Genomic DNA, 15798 nt, shown 5'->3' on the forward strand with positions numbered 1-15798 from the left:
TACGCCAGTCAGCCCCCCCTCCCCTTTCTCCCGCCGAGACGGCCGCCTCCAGGGTCACTGGGACCGGCCTCCCTGCCCAGGGTCTCTTTTGCTGGGTCTCCTCCCCAGGCCTCCGTCCATCCAGACCTGCTGTGGGACCATCCAGGACAGATCTCTGCCCCCCTCCTCCCTGTTCCCAGATAGGCGCTGCCACCCTCCCAAGCGCCCTCGCCCTCCTTCCATCCTTTCGTTTCTACCTTTTGGGTCCCCTTCTCTCCACGCACATGGTCACCGTGCTGGTGTGGGCCCTCATCTCTCACCTGGACTCTTCAGTCCCCAGTGATTTTCCTAAGGCTCTGCCCTGACCCTGGCATTCCCCTACTCTTTTTTTTTTTTTTGGCGGGGCAATGGGTGTTAAGTGACTTATCCAGGGTCACACAGCTAGTAAGTGTTAAGTGTCTGAGGCCGGATTTGAACTCAGGTCCTCCTGAATCCAGGGCCGGTGCTCTATCCACTGCGCCACCTAGCTGCCCCACATTCCCCTACTCTTAACCTCCAGTGGCTCCCTGTGTCCCAGATCAAGTAGAAAGGCTTCTGTTCACAATCTTGCCCCTTCCTTTCTCCTTACACTTCACCCCCCTCTAGAATCAATCCAGCCAAACCGGGTTTCCAGTCCACCACCCAGGCCGTCCCTCTCCCCTCCTGGCTTCCCTGGGCTCACATCCTGCCCTCTGCGGGAAGCCCGAGCCTTCGCACCAAGGTTCCCTTCATCGGCTGCTGCTGCACCTAATGCTGACCCCTAATGCCACGTCCTTGAGGGCATTGACTGGTTTTCCCTTTCTTTGCACAGGGCCTGGCACAGAGTAATCAGTTACTGAGTGCTTGTTGATTGGTTCAGAGGTAATGGGGAATGAGGCTTGTCTGTAAATACTGAAACTTGGAGCTCTCCAAGTGGTGACGAGCTCTGGGCAGCCCTGGTCTCCCCGTCGCCACGCTAGTGCTGGCATGAAGTCACTCTCCCGAGGGGCAGCTAGGGGCGCAGTGGATAGAGCACCGGCCCTGGAGTCAGGAGGACCTGAGTTCAAATCTGGCCTCAGACACTTAACACTTACTAGCTGTGTGACCCTGGGCAAGTCACTTAACCCCAACTGCCTCACTAAAAAAAAAAAAAAAAATGAAGTCACTCTCGCCTCTGAAATTCCATGGTTCTGTGGTTATTAATTCCTGGTGTTTGACTAGAATATGTTTGTTAGGTTTAATATTTTAGGTCAGAGGGACTTGGATGGGATGTGCTAATAACTTTGTTTCAGTTCATCTGAAATTGTGCAGTTAGGAAGAAATTACAGGGTGTGTGTTTGCCTTCCAAAAGAAATAATTCCTGATTATTCATGGAGCGAGCGCTGTTCCCTCTGATGTCATCTTCAGACTGTTGCTGTCAGTGCTGCTCTTCTCAGTACAGTATTTAGGTCCAGCATTTCATGGGAATGATTTGTGGGGATTCACACCGCTCCTTTGGGGAGAGAACTAGCACGGGTGACTGAGCAGTGGAGCAAGGCAAAGAATCTGAGTCACGTTTAGGAGACTTACTTTGTGACTAAGAACGTAGCCGTTAGCCTTTCTCATCTGTGAGCCCCAGCCTCACAAGGTGGTTGTTGCCAAGGTACTTCCTGTGTAGTTCTGACCCATTTCTACTCTTTGACATGATTTAGAATCCATCCGACTTTGGCCCTTAGTAGGGGTTTAGGTAACCCTGGAGCCCGGGTGCACTATGCAGCACCCCAAGTATCCTCCCACGCTCTCTTCTCAGATCCAAGTGAAGGATGACTGCTGGGCGAGCACGAGCCTCTTGGGTGTTTCGGGAGTCAGTGACCTTCAAGGATGTGGCTGTGGACTTCACCTGGGAGGAGTGGGGCTACCTGGGCCCTGCCCAGAAGGAGCTGTACCGGGAGGTGATGCTGGAGAACTACCGGAACCTGGTCTGCCTGGGTGAGGAGGCTCCTCAGTGTTTGGCAGTTATGGTTGGGCCTGTGGAGAGCAGATGGGGGCTCCCCCTTTTGTGGCCATAGTTCCAAATGAAAAGTGTTTGATTTTTAGCCAGGAAATTATCAGCTTCATTGTGCTGTCCCTGAATTTGGGCCTCTCCCAACTCACTCTTTGTCCAAGGAGGAGAGTCTCCCTTCAGGTACCGGTATAGATACCTGAGACCCTGAAAGGTCCCTCTCCTGTCAGTGGGGAGGATGAACCCCCAAGCCCTGTGTCACTGTGGGACACAAACCAGAGCATTCTCCAGAAGTCTTCTCTCCTGCTTGCTGCTCCTAGAAGGGTGGGGAGGTGGGCTGGGGGAAGATAGAATCTGGACGTGACCCTTGGTGCTATCGCTTTGCTGTTTCCAATGAACAGGCCTCGTGGTGTCTAAACCAGACGTGATCAGTCACCTGGAGCAAGGTGGGGCACCTTGGTGGCCAGAGGCCGGAGTTCCGCGAAGCAGCCGTGCAGGTGAGTCTGGGAGGCCAGGCAGCTGACTCCTTCCTTGAACAACCGATTATTTAGGGCAGGTCAGCCCTGGGAGGTTTCTGGCAGGACCCTCTGTGAAGGTCATGGATCTGCAGAGCACCCCATTATTGGCACACTGGAGAGCAAGTGTAGGAGTGCTGTGATTGGGAGTGGGGCGCTCAGCCTTCCCATGGGACAGAGGAGCCTAACAGGCACTGGGATCATGCCTTTGGTCAGAGCACACTGTCTTCCCTCCCCGCGGCTGATTTAGTCTTCCTTTTAAAATGTACCTAGTGACGTGAACCAAACAATGGAAAGGCTGGTTTGCTTCCATACCCCCATCTGACCTCTGTTTCTTCTGTGTTGTTTTAACAATCACGTTGCCCATTTCATTAAACATTGGGTGTCATAGCTGTACATGTAGTCCAGCAGATTCTGGGTAGTTCCTCCTACGTCCTTTCCAGTGAGACCCGCCACCTCTCTTCAGGTCTGTGAGGAAGAGTCGGGGAGGCTTTTCTCAGCCGAGACGCTGCCATTCAGTCCTGTTTGCTTTTACTTTCTTGTGTTATCAGAGATGAGGCTGCCAGCACTTGGGAAAAGGGACTCTTGATTTCCTTTCATTTCCACCCCAGGGATGATGATGATGATAGCGAACATCACAGAACACCAAGCACTGGGCTGAGTGCCTTACAGATATTTAATTCGACCCTCACAACAACCCTTCGGTGTTATGATTATCCCCATTTTACAGTTGAGGAAACTGATGCAGACAGAGGCAAAGTGACCTGCCCAGGGTCACACAGCTACTAAGTGTCTGAGTCTGGATTTGAACTTGGGTCTTCCTTGACTCCAGACCCTATATTTGGTGCACTGTCAGAAGCCTTGGTGCTTATTATCATACAGCTTTTCAGGAAGACGACCCCAATTCTCAGCTCATCAGCTGTGGAATCATGTGGGTCTCTATAGCTTCACAGCATGTCTACCATTTAATCTTACCATTTTAAAAACACCTCCATTCATTTGTGTCTCAGAGCTGTTTTCTTTTGTACTTCATGATGTTTCTTGTGATTACGGACAATTTGTGTTCCTTCTTTTGTGAAGAACTGACTCTTCATTTGTTTTCACCTTTTATTTATTTTTTGTGTGTGTGAAATGGATCTTTTTACACTTATAATTTGCATCACTGCCTTTAGTTTTCAAACATCAAATATTTAGCAGGAAAATTTTTGGCAAAATTTTTTTCCCAACCTGGTTCTTTCTTTTTTAACATAGAGACACTGACATTTTTGCGTGCAAAAATTTTATACAATCAAATTTGTCTGTTTGTCTTTGATAATTTCTTCTGTTTGTGGGGTTGAGTTCCTCTTTCACCCCATCTTCTTCATGTCTATAATTCTTTATGTTCTTTTCTGTTTATTTTCTCCACAGCAATTTTTTTTTACCATTTTATTTAATTCCATGTTAAGGAGCCTGTTAATATTTAGATTTGATATACCATAGTTGTATGAATTAATTTGATTGGTATTGCCAACATTACTACATTAGCTTTACTTAGTTATATGTAGTGGGTTTTTAACTATTTGCTTATTTATTTAAAATTATTTTTTCTGAATTAGTAAAAATCCACCTTCCTCCCCCAAATCTTCCCAATTAAAAAAGAAAGAAAAAGAAACCCCCCATCAGCCTAACAATACACATGTTTACATTGGCCATTCTCCCACCTACTTACCCCATAATCTCTCATTCTGTCCTCCATAAGCTTTTTTCTTGTTTCCTTCATGTGAACTATCTCTCCCCAGACTATCTCTCCCCTTACTCTTCCCCCAGTCTATTCCTCCTACACCATAACCCTATTTTAAAGATTTCATCATGGATTAGCTAGGTGGTACAGTGGACAAAGCACCAGCCCTGGACCCAGGAGGTCCCAAGCCTAAATCCGGTCCCAGACACAAGACACCCCACCCTGTTTGCCTCACAAAGGACAAAACATAAATGCTTTACAGATATCATCCCTTCATATTTAGTTCAGACCTGTGCCTTCTGTGAATTACTTACTGAGATAGTTCTTATGAGTTCGAATGTAGGAATGTAAACAGTTTGATCTTTTAATATCCCTCATGAAGTCTTTTTCCTGTTTACCTTTTTATGCTTCTCCAGGGTCTTGAATTTGAAAGTCAAATTTTCTATTCAGTTTAGGTCTTTTCATCACAAATTCCTGAAAGTCCTCTTTTTTCATTGAAGTCCCACTTTTTCCTCTGAAAGAGTATACACAGTTTTGCTGGGTACATGATTCTTGGCTGTAGTCCCAGTTCCTTTGCCCTCTGGAATATCATACTCCATGCCCTCCGGTCCTTTAATGTAGATGCTGCTAGATCCTGTTTTAGCCTTATTGGAGCTCCATAGTATTTGAATTCCTTTTTTCTAGATGCTTGCAGTATTTTCTCCTTGACCTGGGAGCTCTGGAATTTGGCTATAATATTTCTGGAAGTTTTCCTTTTGGGGTCTCTTTCTCTATTTTTTTTTTTTTTTTGTGAGGCAGTTGGGGTTAAATGACTTGCCCAGGGTCACACAGCTAGTAAGTGTCATGGGTCTGAGGCCAGATTTGAACTCAGGTCCTCCTGACTCCAGGGCCAGTGCTCTATCTACTGTGCCACCTAGCTGCTTGGGGTCTCTTTCAGGAGGTGATTGGTGGATTCTTTCAATTTCTATTTTGCCTTCTGCTTCCAGACAATCTCTTGGAGGATGGTGTCTAAGCTCTTATTTTGGTCATGGTTTTCAGGTAGTCCAATGATTTTTAAATTATCTCTCCTGGATCTGTTTTCCAGGTCAGCTGTTTTTCCAAGGAGATATTTCATATTGCCCTCTATTTTTTTATTCAGTTGGATTTGCTTTACTGTGTCTTGATTTCTCATAAGGTCACTAGCTTCTATTTGTTCAATCCCAATCCCAATTTTCTATTTCTTTTCCCATTCGGCTTTTCAAACTGTTGACTTTTTTCTCATGACTTTCCTTCGTTGCTCTCATTTCTCTTTCCATTCTTCCCTCCATCTCTCTAAATCTTCCTTCTATCTCTCCTACTTTCTCTTCAGAGTCCCTTTTGAGAGCTTCCATGCCCTGAGACCAATTCATATTTTTCTTGGAAGCTTTGAATGTTGGAGCTTTGACTCTGTTATTATCTTCTTCTTCTGAGGGTGTATTGTGGTCTACCTTTCCCCCAAAGAAGTTTTCGATGGTTTGCTGCTTTCTCTGCACACTCATCTTGGCCGGCTATTTCTTGGCTTTTAACTCCTTTTTTTTTTTTTTAATTTTGTGGGGCAGTGGGGGTTAAGTGACTTGCCCAAGGTCACACAGCTAGTAAGTGTCAAGTGTCTGAGGCCGGATTTGAACTCAGTTACTCCTGAATCCAGGGCCGGTGCTTTATCCACTGTGCCATCTAGCTGCCCCCCTTAACTCCTTTTTAAAGTGTAGTGCTGCTTCCAGGACATACTGTTCAAGTTACAGTGTGACCCAGGGGGTGGTTGGGCTTCTTCTCAGCCTGCCTGGCCTGTGAATAACCATGGCCACTTTCTCTTTGACCTGGAAACAGAAGTCTGATTGAACTCTGATTCTCTGTGGTCGGATGCTTGGCATGCCTGTGCCCCTCTCCCCCTGGGGCACCACCACTCGATTCAGCCCACTGGTTCAGAACCAGGGCGCTTCACCCCAGTTCCAGTAGAGACTGCCTCCACTCCACGCTGGCCTATCACCAAACCCCCTCACCAGTCCATGATCGGGACCTCAGAAACTGCTGGCGCTGAAGACTCTGATGGGCTCTGGAAGCACTGTCTGCTCCTGGCTGGGTCTGGACTGCGCGCTGAGCTGTTCAGCCTGGTCAGTAGGTGATTACAATTGCTATCTTTTGCTGAAAAATAGTCTCACTCTGCTCTTATGTACATTAGGCTTCCCTGTTTTGTTTTGTTTTTGTTTTTGTTTTTTAACCTCATTAATTTGGGAGTGAATGGACAGGTTTATCTGGAGCTTGTAGGAGTCACAGCCTCTCCTCTACCATCTTGGCTCTGCCCCAATCTCTCATTCTGTACTTTGAACCCTTAGTGTCTCTGTGTGGAGATGGGCAGTATTTTTATCATGAGTCCTCTGGAATTGTCTTTGGTCATTATACTTATCAGAATTCCCAGTATTATTGTGGTGGTTGTAGAAATTGTTCTGGTTTTACTCACTTCACTTTGCATCAGTTCATACAGGTCTTCCCAGGTTTTTCTGAAACCATCTCCTTTATCCTTTCTTTTCTTTTTTTTGGGGGGGGGGCAATGAGAGTTAAGTGACTTTCCCAGGGTCACACAGCTAGTAAGTGTCAAGTGTCTCAGGCTGGATTCGAACTCAGATCCTCCTGAATCCAAGGCCAGTGCTTTATCCACTGTGCCACCTAGCTGCCCCCCCTTCATCCTTTCTTACAGCACAATAAGTATTCTATCACAGTCGTGTGCCACAACTTGTTCAGCCATTCCCCAATTGATGAACATTCCTTTAATTTTCTTTTTTTTTTTTTTTTGGGTGGGGCAATGGGGGTTAAGTGACTTGCCCAGGGTCACACAGCTAGTAAGTGTCAAGTGTCTGAGGCCGGATTTGAACTCAGGTCCTCCTGAATCTAGGGCCGGTGCTTTATCCACTGTGCCACCTAGTTGCCCCCCATTCCTTTAATTTTCAAGAGAGCTGTTCTAAGTATTTTTGTAAATCCTTAGGTAGAGTTTGTTTTACCTAGAATTGATCATTCCCTCCCTTGATTTGTCCTTCCTCTTATTCCTGCCTCTGGATTTTGTATATAATATTCCTGGGAATTTTCATTTTGGGGTTTCTTTTAGGAGGGTGGATTATTTCTATTTCCACTTTGCGCTCTGGTCAGCGTTCTGTTGTGACTTTTTGAAATAGGATGTCTGGGCTATTTTTATGCTCATAGCTTTCAGTTAGCACAACTGTCTTCATTCTGTTTCCTTTTTATGGCATTTGTTTTGAAGATTACATTTTCTTCTCTTTTTTCAGTCTTTAGATTTTGTTTTAATATTTATTGATGTCTAATGGAATCATTGGTTTCTATTTGGTCCATTCTCATTTTCAGGGAACTTGTTATTTGGTCAAGGTTTTGTATCTTTTGTGCTAAGCCAATTCTCTTCCTAATTTTTCTTCCATAGCTCCCATTTACAAAAAATATTTTAACTCATTTCCCCCAAATCTTGCTTCATCTTTTCTAAAAATTTGAGTTAAATTTGTGCTCAAGCCATGTTTTTCTTTGAGGCTTTGCTTGAAGATACTTTGGAGTCATTCATTTTTGTGTGTGTTTACAGGCAGCGAGGTGGCACAGAACGCTAGGCCAGGAGTCAGAAGACCTGAATTCAAATCAGGCCTCAGACCCTTATACTAGCTGTGTAACCCTGGGCTAGTCACTTCACCTCTGCCTGCCTTGGTTTCCTCAGCTGTACAAAAGGGATAATAATAGCACCCGCCTCCCCGGCCTGTTGTGAGGATCCGATGAGATGGTCAAGTGCTGGGCACAGTGCCTGGTGCACAGTAGGCACTGTATTCCTATTGGCTTTGATGATGATCCTGACTGTCGCCATGGCAGCTGTTTATGGTGGGATTCCTTTGGTTCGTCTGCTCCTTCTCCCAGCTTCCCGGCTTCAGGCTGTACTCTGGGGCCAGGCTCTGGGGTGTTCCAGGATGTAAGGTGTGGCTCAGGCTGGGACCTGCGGGCTTTCAGTGCTCTCAAGGGGCCGGATCCAGGGCAGTCTGAGGGCTCTGTGAGCTCTTGACCTGGTTGCCTTGCCCCGTCTAAAGTCCCAGCAGCCTGCTGCTGATCTCTGCCCCTCTTAGCCAGCCAGATAGCTCCTTCTGGTGAGTGAGAGCAGACTGGGGGCTGCCTTTTGGTTTGAGATTCATGCCCTGCTTCTGCTGCTGCAGACCCCAGACTAGGCTCAGTCTAGCTTGGTGTGCATCAGGCCACTCATTCCCTGGCACATGCGCTGGAAATGGCTGACAGCGTGAATGACAGGGCTGCCCCCAGACACCTGCTATTGTGCCCTTTCTGTGAGGGGTCTGATTGCTCTCTCTGCCTTGGATCACAGCCTCTCCCCGGGCTGTAATGTTTTCTGTAGCATCTGTTTGGAGGAGTTGAGATGCAGGGGAAATGTCTGTATTTCTTGTTACTCTGCCGTCTTTTCCCCGTTTGTTTAGTAATTTCTATATTTATGTTGTTTTTTATCCATTGTCTGTATCCATGGTTCTTCTGTGCCTCTGAGTAGCTTAATAACCAAGCATTTGGTAAATTTTGTCATTGTTATCAATTATGTCTCTGTTTTGTCACTTCTGGTTTTGCGTCATATCCAGATGTGCAAGTGATTTTGGTGGGCTTTCTTGTGTATTTCCCTCTTTGGTATCACTGTTATCTTGGTTAGTTTTTCCCTTGAATTTCTTTGGTTTTCTAAATATATCATCACTTCATTTACGAATAGATTGTTGTTGTTCATTCATTTCAGTCGTGTCTGACTCTTTGTTACTTCATTGGGAATTTTCTTAGCAGAGATACTGGTGTGGTTTGCCATTTCCTTCTCTGGCTCATTTTACAGATGAGGAAACTGAGGCAAATGGGGTGAAGTGATTTACCCATGGTGACATAGCTAGTCAGATTTTAACCCAGGAAGATGAGTCTTCTTGACTTCAGGTCTGATAACACTATCCACTGTGCCACCTAGTTGCCCTTATGAATAGGTAGATGTCTTTTAAACTTACATGCTTATACTTACACCATGCATTTCTTTTTCTTGCTTTGTTGCTGATGAAGTGTATGTCTACATTTCCAAAACTGTCAATCTATTTATTATGCAGCCCAAGTGACTTTTCTAGGTTGTTATTGCAGCTCTACTATGTATAAGGAAATGGTTTATCCTTCCCCAATTCTTTTCTTTACCCATATATGAAAATTACAATAACAACAACAAAATAAATTTGTAGTATTCTATTATAAATCAGAAAAGAAGTATGGGAAAAAACAGGGGGAAATGTTTTTTAATAAACATTTTTGAGAAAATCTTTCATCCCAATTCGGTCAGAGTTCAGAGGGACCCCCTGGCTAGCTAGTTCCCTCCTTAAGTAGCCTCCTTTGCCCCACCTGGCCTGACTTCTCTCATTGGACAGTTCTCACTTTCCTAATCTTCTGTGGCTCTGCCCTCTGGGGTAAGTAGAACAAGCCAGACAGGATGGTCCTTCAAACATTTAAAGGCTGTGCATGTGTTCCTAAGTCTTCCTTTTTATTGCTCTCGTTTATGTCAGTGGCTTTCATCACATGTGACCCCAAGAATGGAACCCTGTGGGCTGACCAGTGCAGCATGCAGAAAGGACAGTCTTCTTTCTCTTTGGGGTACAGTTTCTGACAAGCTCTTCCCTGTCTTTTGCTTTTGAAGCTGATTTGTTTGAGTCCAGTTGTAATGTAAGACATTATATTCATCTCCGTTACATTTGTTCTTATTAGACTTAGCCCAGGTTTTAGCTTGCATTTCACTGTCCGTTTCAAAACCTCTTTGAGACTTTCTGTTAAGTCTGACAGATTTAAAAAAAATTTAATGAACATTTTTATTTAGTTTTGAGTTCCAAATGCGATCCCTCCTTCCACCCTACTCTCACCCCTTTCTGAGGCAGTAAACAATCAGATCTAGGTTGTACATGTACAATCATGTAAAAAATGACCATATTAGTCTTTTTGTTTGAGAAGACTCGAATAAAAGAAAAAAGGGAAAGGGAAAAATCGCCTGCTTCAGTCTGTTCAATTAATATCAGTTCTTTTTTTGGAGGTGGATAGTATGCTTCATCATTAGTCCTTTGGGATTGTCTTGGATCATTGTATTGCTGAGAATAGCTAAGTCGGGGCATGATGTTTGAACTGATGTAAAGTGAAGTGAGCAGAACCAAGAGAACATTGTTCACAGAGACAGCAATGTTGTAGGATGAAGAACTTTGAATGACTCTCCCCGCCCCCCCCCCCCCAACCCCACCAAGTGTTCTTCTCCAGCCTAAACAGTTTTTTTCATTCTCTTCAACCAGGGGCCTGTTCACAAGGATCTTTATTATCTGAGTAAAAAGAGCCTGAGAACTGGAAGGTCCTTTAAGTGCCTTCACAACATCCTCGATATATAGATGCAGACCATAGTTAGGTTACAGTGTAGGTCTCTATAGCTGCATGGGGCTATGCACCTAAGCAGCTGGCGCGGAGAGTTAGAAATGAGCGCGTGAAATGCTGCCCTGCCGGTGGAGCTCTGGATTAGGAAGTGTGCTCTTTTGGGAAAGCCATCCGGACTCACCCAGGAGGGACAACATAACTGTTGTTTGACCTGATTATTGCACTCCTAGGACTATGCCCTAAGCATGGTGTTGTTGACATTTGCCTACACAAATGATCTCAGCTGTATCCTGCATGTTGGACAAAGAAGGGAAATAGTCTACATTCCCCCTTGATTGAATAACTAAAAAAAGTGGTATATAAATGTAATTGGCTATTGTCACACCATATGAAATGACAGATACGAAAAAATACAGAGAAATCTGAGAAGACATCAAAGGTGATCTAGAGTAAAAAAATGCATGTTGACTGTATGTTAATAATAATGGTAAAAAAAATCTGTTAAAATACACAGAGCGGGGAGAGCACACATTCTGAAAGGGGTATATTTAAATGTTTTATTTCTTTCAGATTGGGACAGCAGGCCTGAAGTCAAAGAGTCATCTCCAAAGCTGGACATTTTTGTAAAAGAATCATCCAATGAGATACTCACACAGGGTGGTCTCTGTGTCTCTAAATTGCGAGATGTCTGGGAATATGATACTAGATTAGAGAGACAGCTGAGCCAAGAGGAGAGACATTCTACACAACTAAAACTCGTCCAAAGGAAAACTCTCAATCAAGGAAGAAGAAATGAATATAATAAACATGGGAGAAGTTTTACTCTAGAGCCAGTTCTTTTTCCACAGCAGAAAGAATTGATTGAAAAAAGTCTCCATGAGTATGACATGCAGAAGAGCTTCAGACTATATTCAGAGCTAAGAAAATATAATAGTATATGCTCAAAGAAGATATTTTCTGTGTATAATAAATGTGGAAAATCCTTCAGTTATAATGTAGAACTTATCAAAAAGCGTGGAATACATATTGGAGAAAAAACTTACGAATGTAATGAATGTGGCAAAACTTTCCGTCAGAGCACAGGACTTATTCAACATCATAGAATTCATACAGGAGAAAAACCTTATAAATGTAATGAATGTGGGAAGGCCTTCCGCCAGAGCTCAGGCCTTATTCAACACCATAGAATTCATACTGGAGAAAAACCTTATAAATGCAGTGAATGTGGAAAGGCCTTCTGCCAAAACTCAGGCCTTACTCAACATCAGAAAATTCATACTGGAGAGAAACCTTATGAATGTAATCAATGTGGAAAGGCTTTCCTCCGGAATACTGAATTGACTGAGCACCAGATAACTCATACTGGAGAAAAACCTTACGAATGTACCGAATGTGGGAAGGCCTTTTGTCAGAGGGCAGAACTTAGTCGCCATCACAAAATTCATACTGGAGAGAAGCCTTATAAATGCAGTGAATGTGGGAAGGCCTTCCGCCAGATGACACACCTTAATCAACATCATAAAATCCATACTGGAGAGAAACCATATGAATGCAATCAATGTGGGAAGACCTTTCGCTACAGCTCGCACCTTACTCGACACCGTAGAACTCATACAGGGGAGAAACCTTATGAATGTTATGAATGTGGGAAGGCCTTCCGCAGGAGTTCTCACTTTATTCGACATCAGATAATTCATACTGGAGAGAAACCTTATAAATGTAGTGAATGTGGGAAGGCCTTTCGCTGGAGCACAGGGTTTAACCGTCACCAGAGAACTCATAATGGAGAGAAACCTTATTAATGCAAAGGATTTGACAAAGTCTGCTACAGTTCATGCCTTATTCAGCAGTAGAGATTCATCATGGAGGGAAGTCTTACGAATGTAATCCTTATGGGAATGCCTTTTCTCAGACCACAGAGCTTATTTAACATCAGATAATTCATAATGGAGAGAAACATGAGTCTAGTGAATGTAGGAAACTCTTTTTCCAGCAAATAAAATGTAGTAAATGTCAGATAATTAATCCTGGAGAAAACCTTTATGAATGTAGTGATAGAGGGAAGGCTTTTCTCCAAAGAGAACACCTTATAATAAATCATAGGTATAAAGCTAAAAGGGGCTTCTGTGACCATCTAGCCCAATCCCCTCTTTACTGATGAGGAAAATGAGGCCCAGGGAGATAATTTGCCCAAGGTCATAATACAGTCTTTTCCTCCTGGGAGTTGGAGGGAAATCTCTCCAAACACATATAGCCCTAGAGTAGGAGAGGTGGGTGGCATGGTACCTGAAATGCCCTGAAATGCTTGAGTCTGGGATAGCAGCCAGGCTGTTTCAGGCAGCAGCTAACTAGGCAGCCTGAGCTTCCAAAATGCCCCCCCTTCACAGCTTTAGCGGCCTAGTGTCCTGTCTTGATCACTCAGCTCAGTCCAATTTCTAGGAACCAGGGAGGGCTCCATGCTTCCCTGACACATCTTCCCTCCATGCTTGACAGTGGGAATTTCCTGGACTAGAGGAGGGCCCCACATTCCTTTGAGGATCCTGTCTCCTTGATCCAGCTGACCACAACCTGTCTCAAATATTTAGCTTGCCCCACCCTCAAGGATCACAGAAGCAAAGTCTGGAGCTGGAAAGAACCTTGGAAATTGTGAGGATTGAATGAAATGGTGCCTAGTACAGTGTCTGGTACATAAATGCTGGCTATTACTATAGGGTAGTGAAGGGCTTCTAGGTCCTGTCATAATTACTACCTGAAGAAAACAGACTGGGAATATCGAGGCCGGAGAAGAGAAAGCTCACAGAGGAAAGCAGGAAATGTCTTGGGATGTGGAAGGACTATGTTTGTTGTTTGTCTCTAGAGGTGGGACTAGGAGCAGTCAGGAAAGGTTTAAAATAAAATTCAGGCTTGACATCATAAGGAAAAACTTGATGGCAATTAAGGTGGCATGCCTTCAAGCACAGTCTTAATAACAGTTTTATGGATGTTTGGGGAGTTACTGTTCATATGTAGTCTAAACTGGATTGCTTCTGTGGTCCTCTTCAGTTCAGGTTCTGTGATCCTCATTCTAAGAATTCATAGTGGAGAAAATCCTTAAGAATGTACTGAATGTCACTTTTACTCTCTACTCTCAAATTACTCTTAGGAGATCCTGTAGATTTGCAGCTCCACTACTAATGAATGAGAACTTGTCTCTTCATCTCTTTGTGAACGTTGAACTGCTTTGAATTATTTTTGCTGAATTTTACTCGTGTGTGGTGTTGCTTCAAAATTGTTTGTATTTGCATCTTTGATTATTAGTGAACCCTCCATCTGCATCCTTGATCCTATTTTACCCTCTTTGCCAGCCATATGCCTTCTCTATCATCTCCACTCTTTTCAATTTATTTTTATCTACTGGTTGCTTCCCTACTGGCTACAAACATAATCATGACTCTCCCGCATTTAAGTACTCTCCCTTGAGCTGTCTATCACCAATAGACGTTGTCCTATATCACTCCCCTTGTGACTAACCTTGAGACTGCCAATCTACAATCTACTGATCTACAATCAGTGTTTTCATTTCCTCCCTTCTTGCTTGCTCCTAAACCTTCTGTACTCTGCCATTCAACTTCATCATTCAACTGAAACTGCTTTCTCCAAAATCACCAATGATCTCTTAATTGCCAAATCTAGCGATCTTTTCTTATTCTTCATTGGCACATTTTACCTTCCTTTCAGGGAGATATGTGAGAATAATGAAATACCATCAATTCTCTGCATGAACGTGTGGCCTAAAACATCTGATTACTAAATTGTGGTCCAAAAATGTAATGCAAGTATCTTGCGATTAAGAACGGCAATTCTGGGGAATATAAGGAAGTATAGATAATGCCAAGTGTATAATGAAGATCCAGGAGAAGAGTGCATCCTATTAATCAGATGAGAGGAAGACATAGGAATGAGAATGAATGGGAACTAAGAATCCTGATGGAGGACTGGATTGAAAAGGTGCTGTGGCATTTTGTAGGTTAAATTCCATTTGTTTAAATGCAAATCATTGCAAAGCAAGTTTAATTGTTTATATTGATGTTCAAGATTGTTGATATATGGAGGCAGTGGTGTGGATAGAGAGCTGATCTCAGAGTTGGGGAGACCATGGGGCACGGGGCTTCTGGCCACCTGTTGCCTGGGTCATGCTGCACAAGTCCCAGCTTCTCAGTGCTCCAGACAACAGGTTTCATGACCAACATTTGTTGAGAGGTTTTCCTCACTATACCAGTTAAGTTAAAGTTGAGTAAAAAAAAATTGTATGTAATGTTTTATTAAAATAAATGTTATGAATATGAGGATTTCAGTGAGCTTTCTTATTCAACTGCAATCCTCAAAAATTATCAGACGAATTAATCATTCTCCCCATCTTTTAGTCATGGAGAAGAGGAATCTTGACTTCTTGCCAAGGCTAATAACTCCTTTCTGTATTTTTTTCTTCCCATCCCCACCTTGGTTCTCTAGGACATTGCTCTGTCAGCTCTTGTTCTTGTATATTCAAACTATCCCCCTTCATGGATCCATTCTACACTGCCTGGAAACATGCTTCAGTACTTTAAAAAACCTACCTTTGACCCTCTACCTTATTCATCTAGTATCTCCCTTCCCTTCTCTCCTTTACTTCCAAACCTCTGGAAAAAGTTCCTTATACCTCTTTTTTTTTTTTTTTTTGCGGGGCAATGGGGGTTAAGTGACTTGTCCAGGGTCACACAGCTAGTAAGTGTCAAGTGTCTGAGGCCGGATTTGAACTCAGGTACTCCTGACTCCAGGGCCAGTGCTCTATCCACTGCACCACCTAGCTGCCCCTGATGGGTCACCTTATTGAACAATTTGGAATTGGTATCAAAGAGAAACCTTACAAATGGGTTATTGGATATTTAGACCCTCATTTTCTGATGAATCGCCCGTGCCCTATATCTTTCAAAAATGCCTCACTCTACATACTCCTCTACATGTGCTAAGCCCTTGGGATCCAAAAAGAGACAAAAGACAGTCCTGCCTCCAAGGAGCTCATAATCTAATGGGAGAGACAACATGCAAATGAACTATATACAGGAAAAATAGGAAATGATAAACAGAAACAGGCATTAGAATTTGTAAGGGTTAAAGCACTGGTTTGAGTGCTGGATCTGAAG

The 15798-nt window shown here is 43.7% G+C and overlaps 1 protein-coding gene across 1 annotated transcript; it reads left to right on the forward strand.

The window, feature by feature from the left end:
- The first annotated feature begins 1790 nt into the window (after positions 1 to 1790).
- LOC122733821 (zinc finger protein 527-like) lies at positions 1791 to 14981 on the forward strand. The gene is made up of 3 exons (XM_043974530.1): positions 1791 to 1965; positions 2380 to 2475; positions 11207 to 14981. The coding sequence occupies exons 1-3, from the start codon at positions 1800 to 1802 to the stop codon at positions 12436 to 12438; spliced, it is 1494 nt and encodes a 497-aa protein (XP_043830465.1). The 5' UTR covers positions 1791 to 1799; the 3' UTR covers positions 12439 to 14981.
- The last annotated feature ends 817 nt before the right edge of the window (positions 14982 to 15798 follow it).

This window comes from Dromiciops gliroides, chromosome 1 (genome assembly GCF_019393635.1).
Source record: "Dromiciops gliroides isolate mDroGli1 chromosome 1, mDroGli1.pri, whole genome shotgun sequence".
NCBI lineage: Eukaryota > Metazoa > Chordata > Mammalia > Microbiotheria > Microbiotheriidae > Dromiciops > Dromiciops gliroides.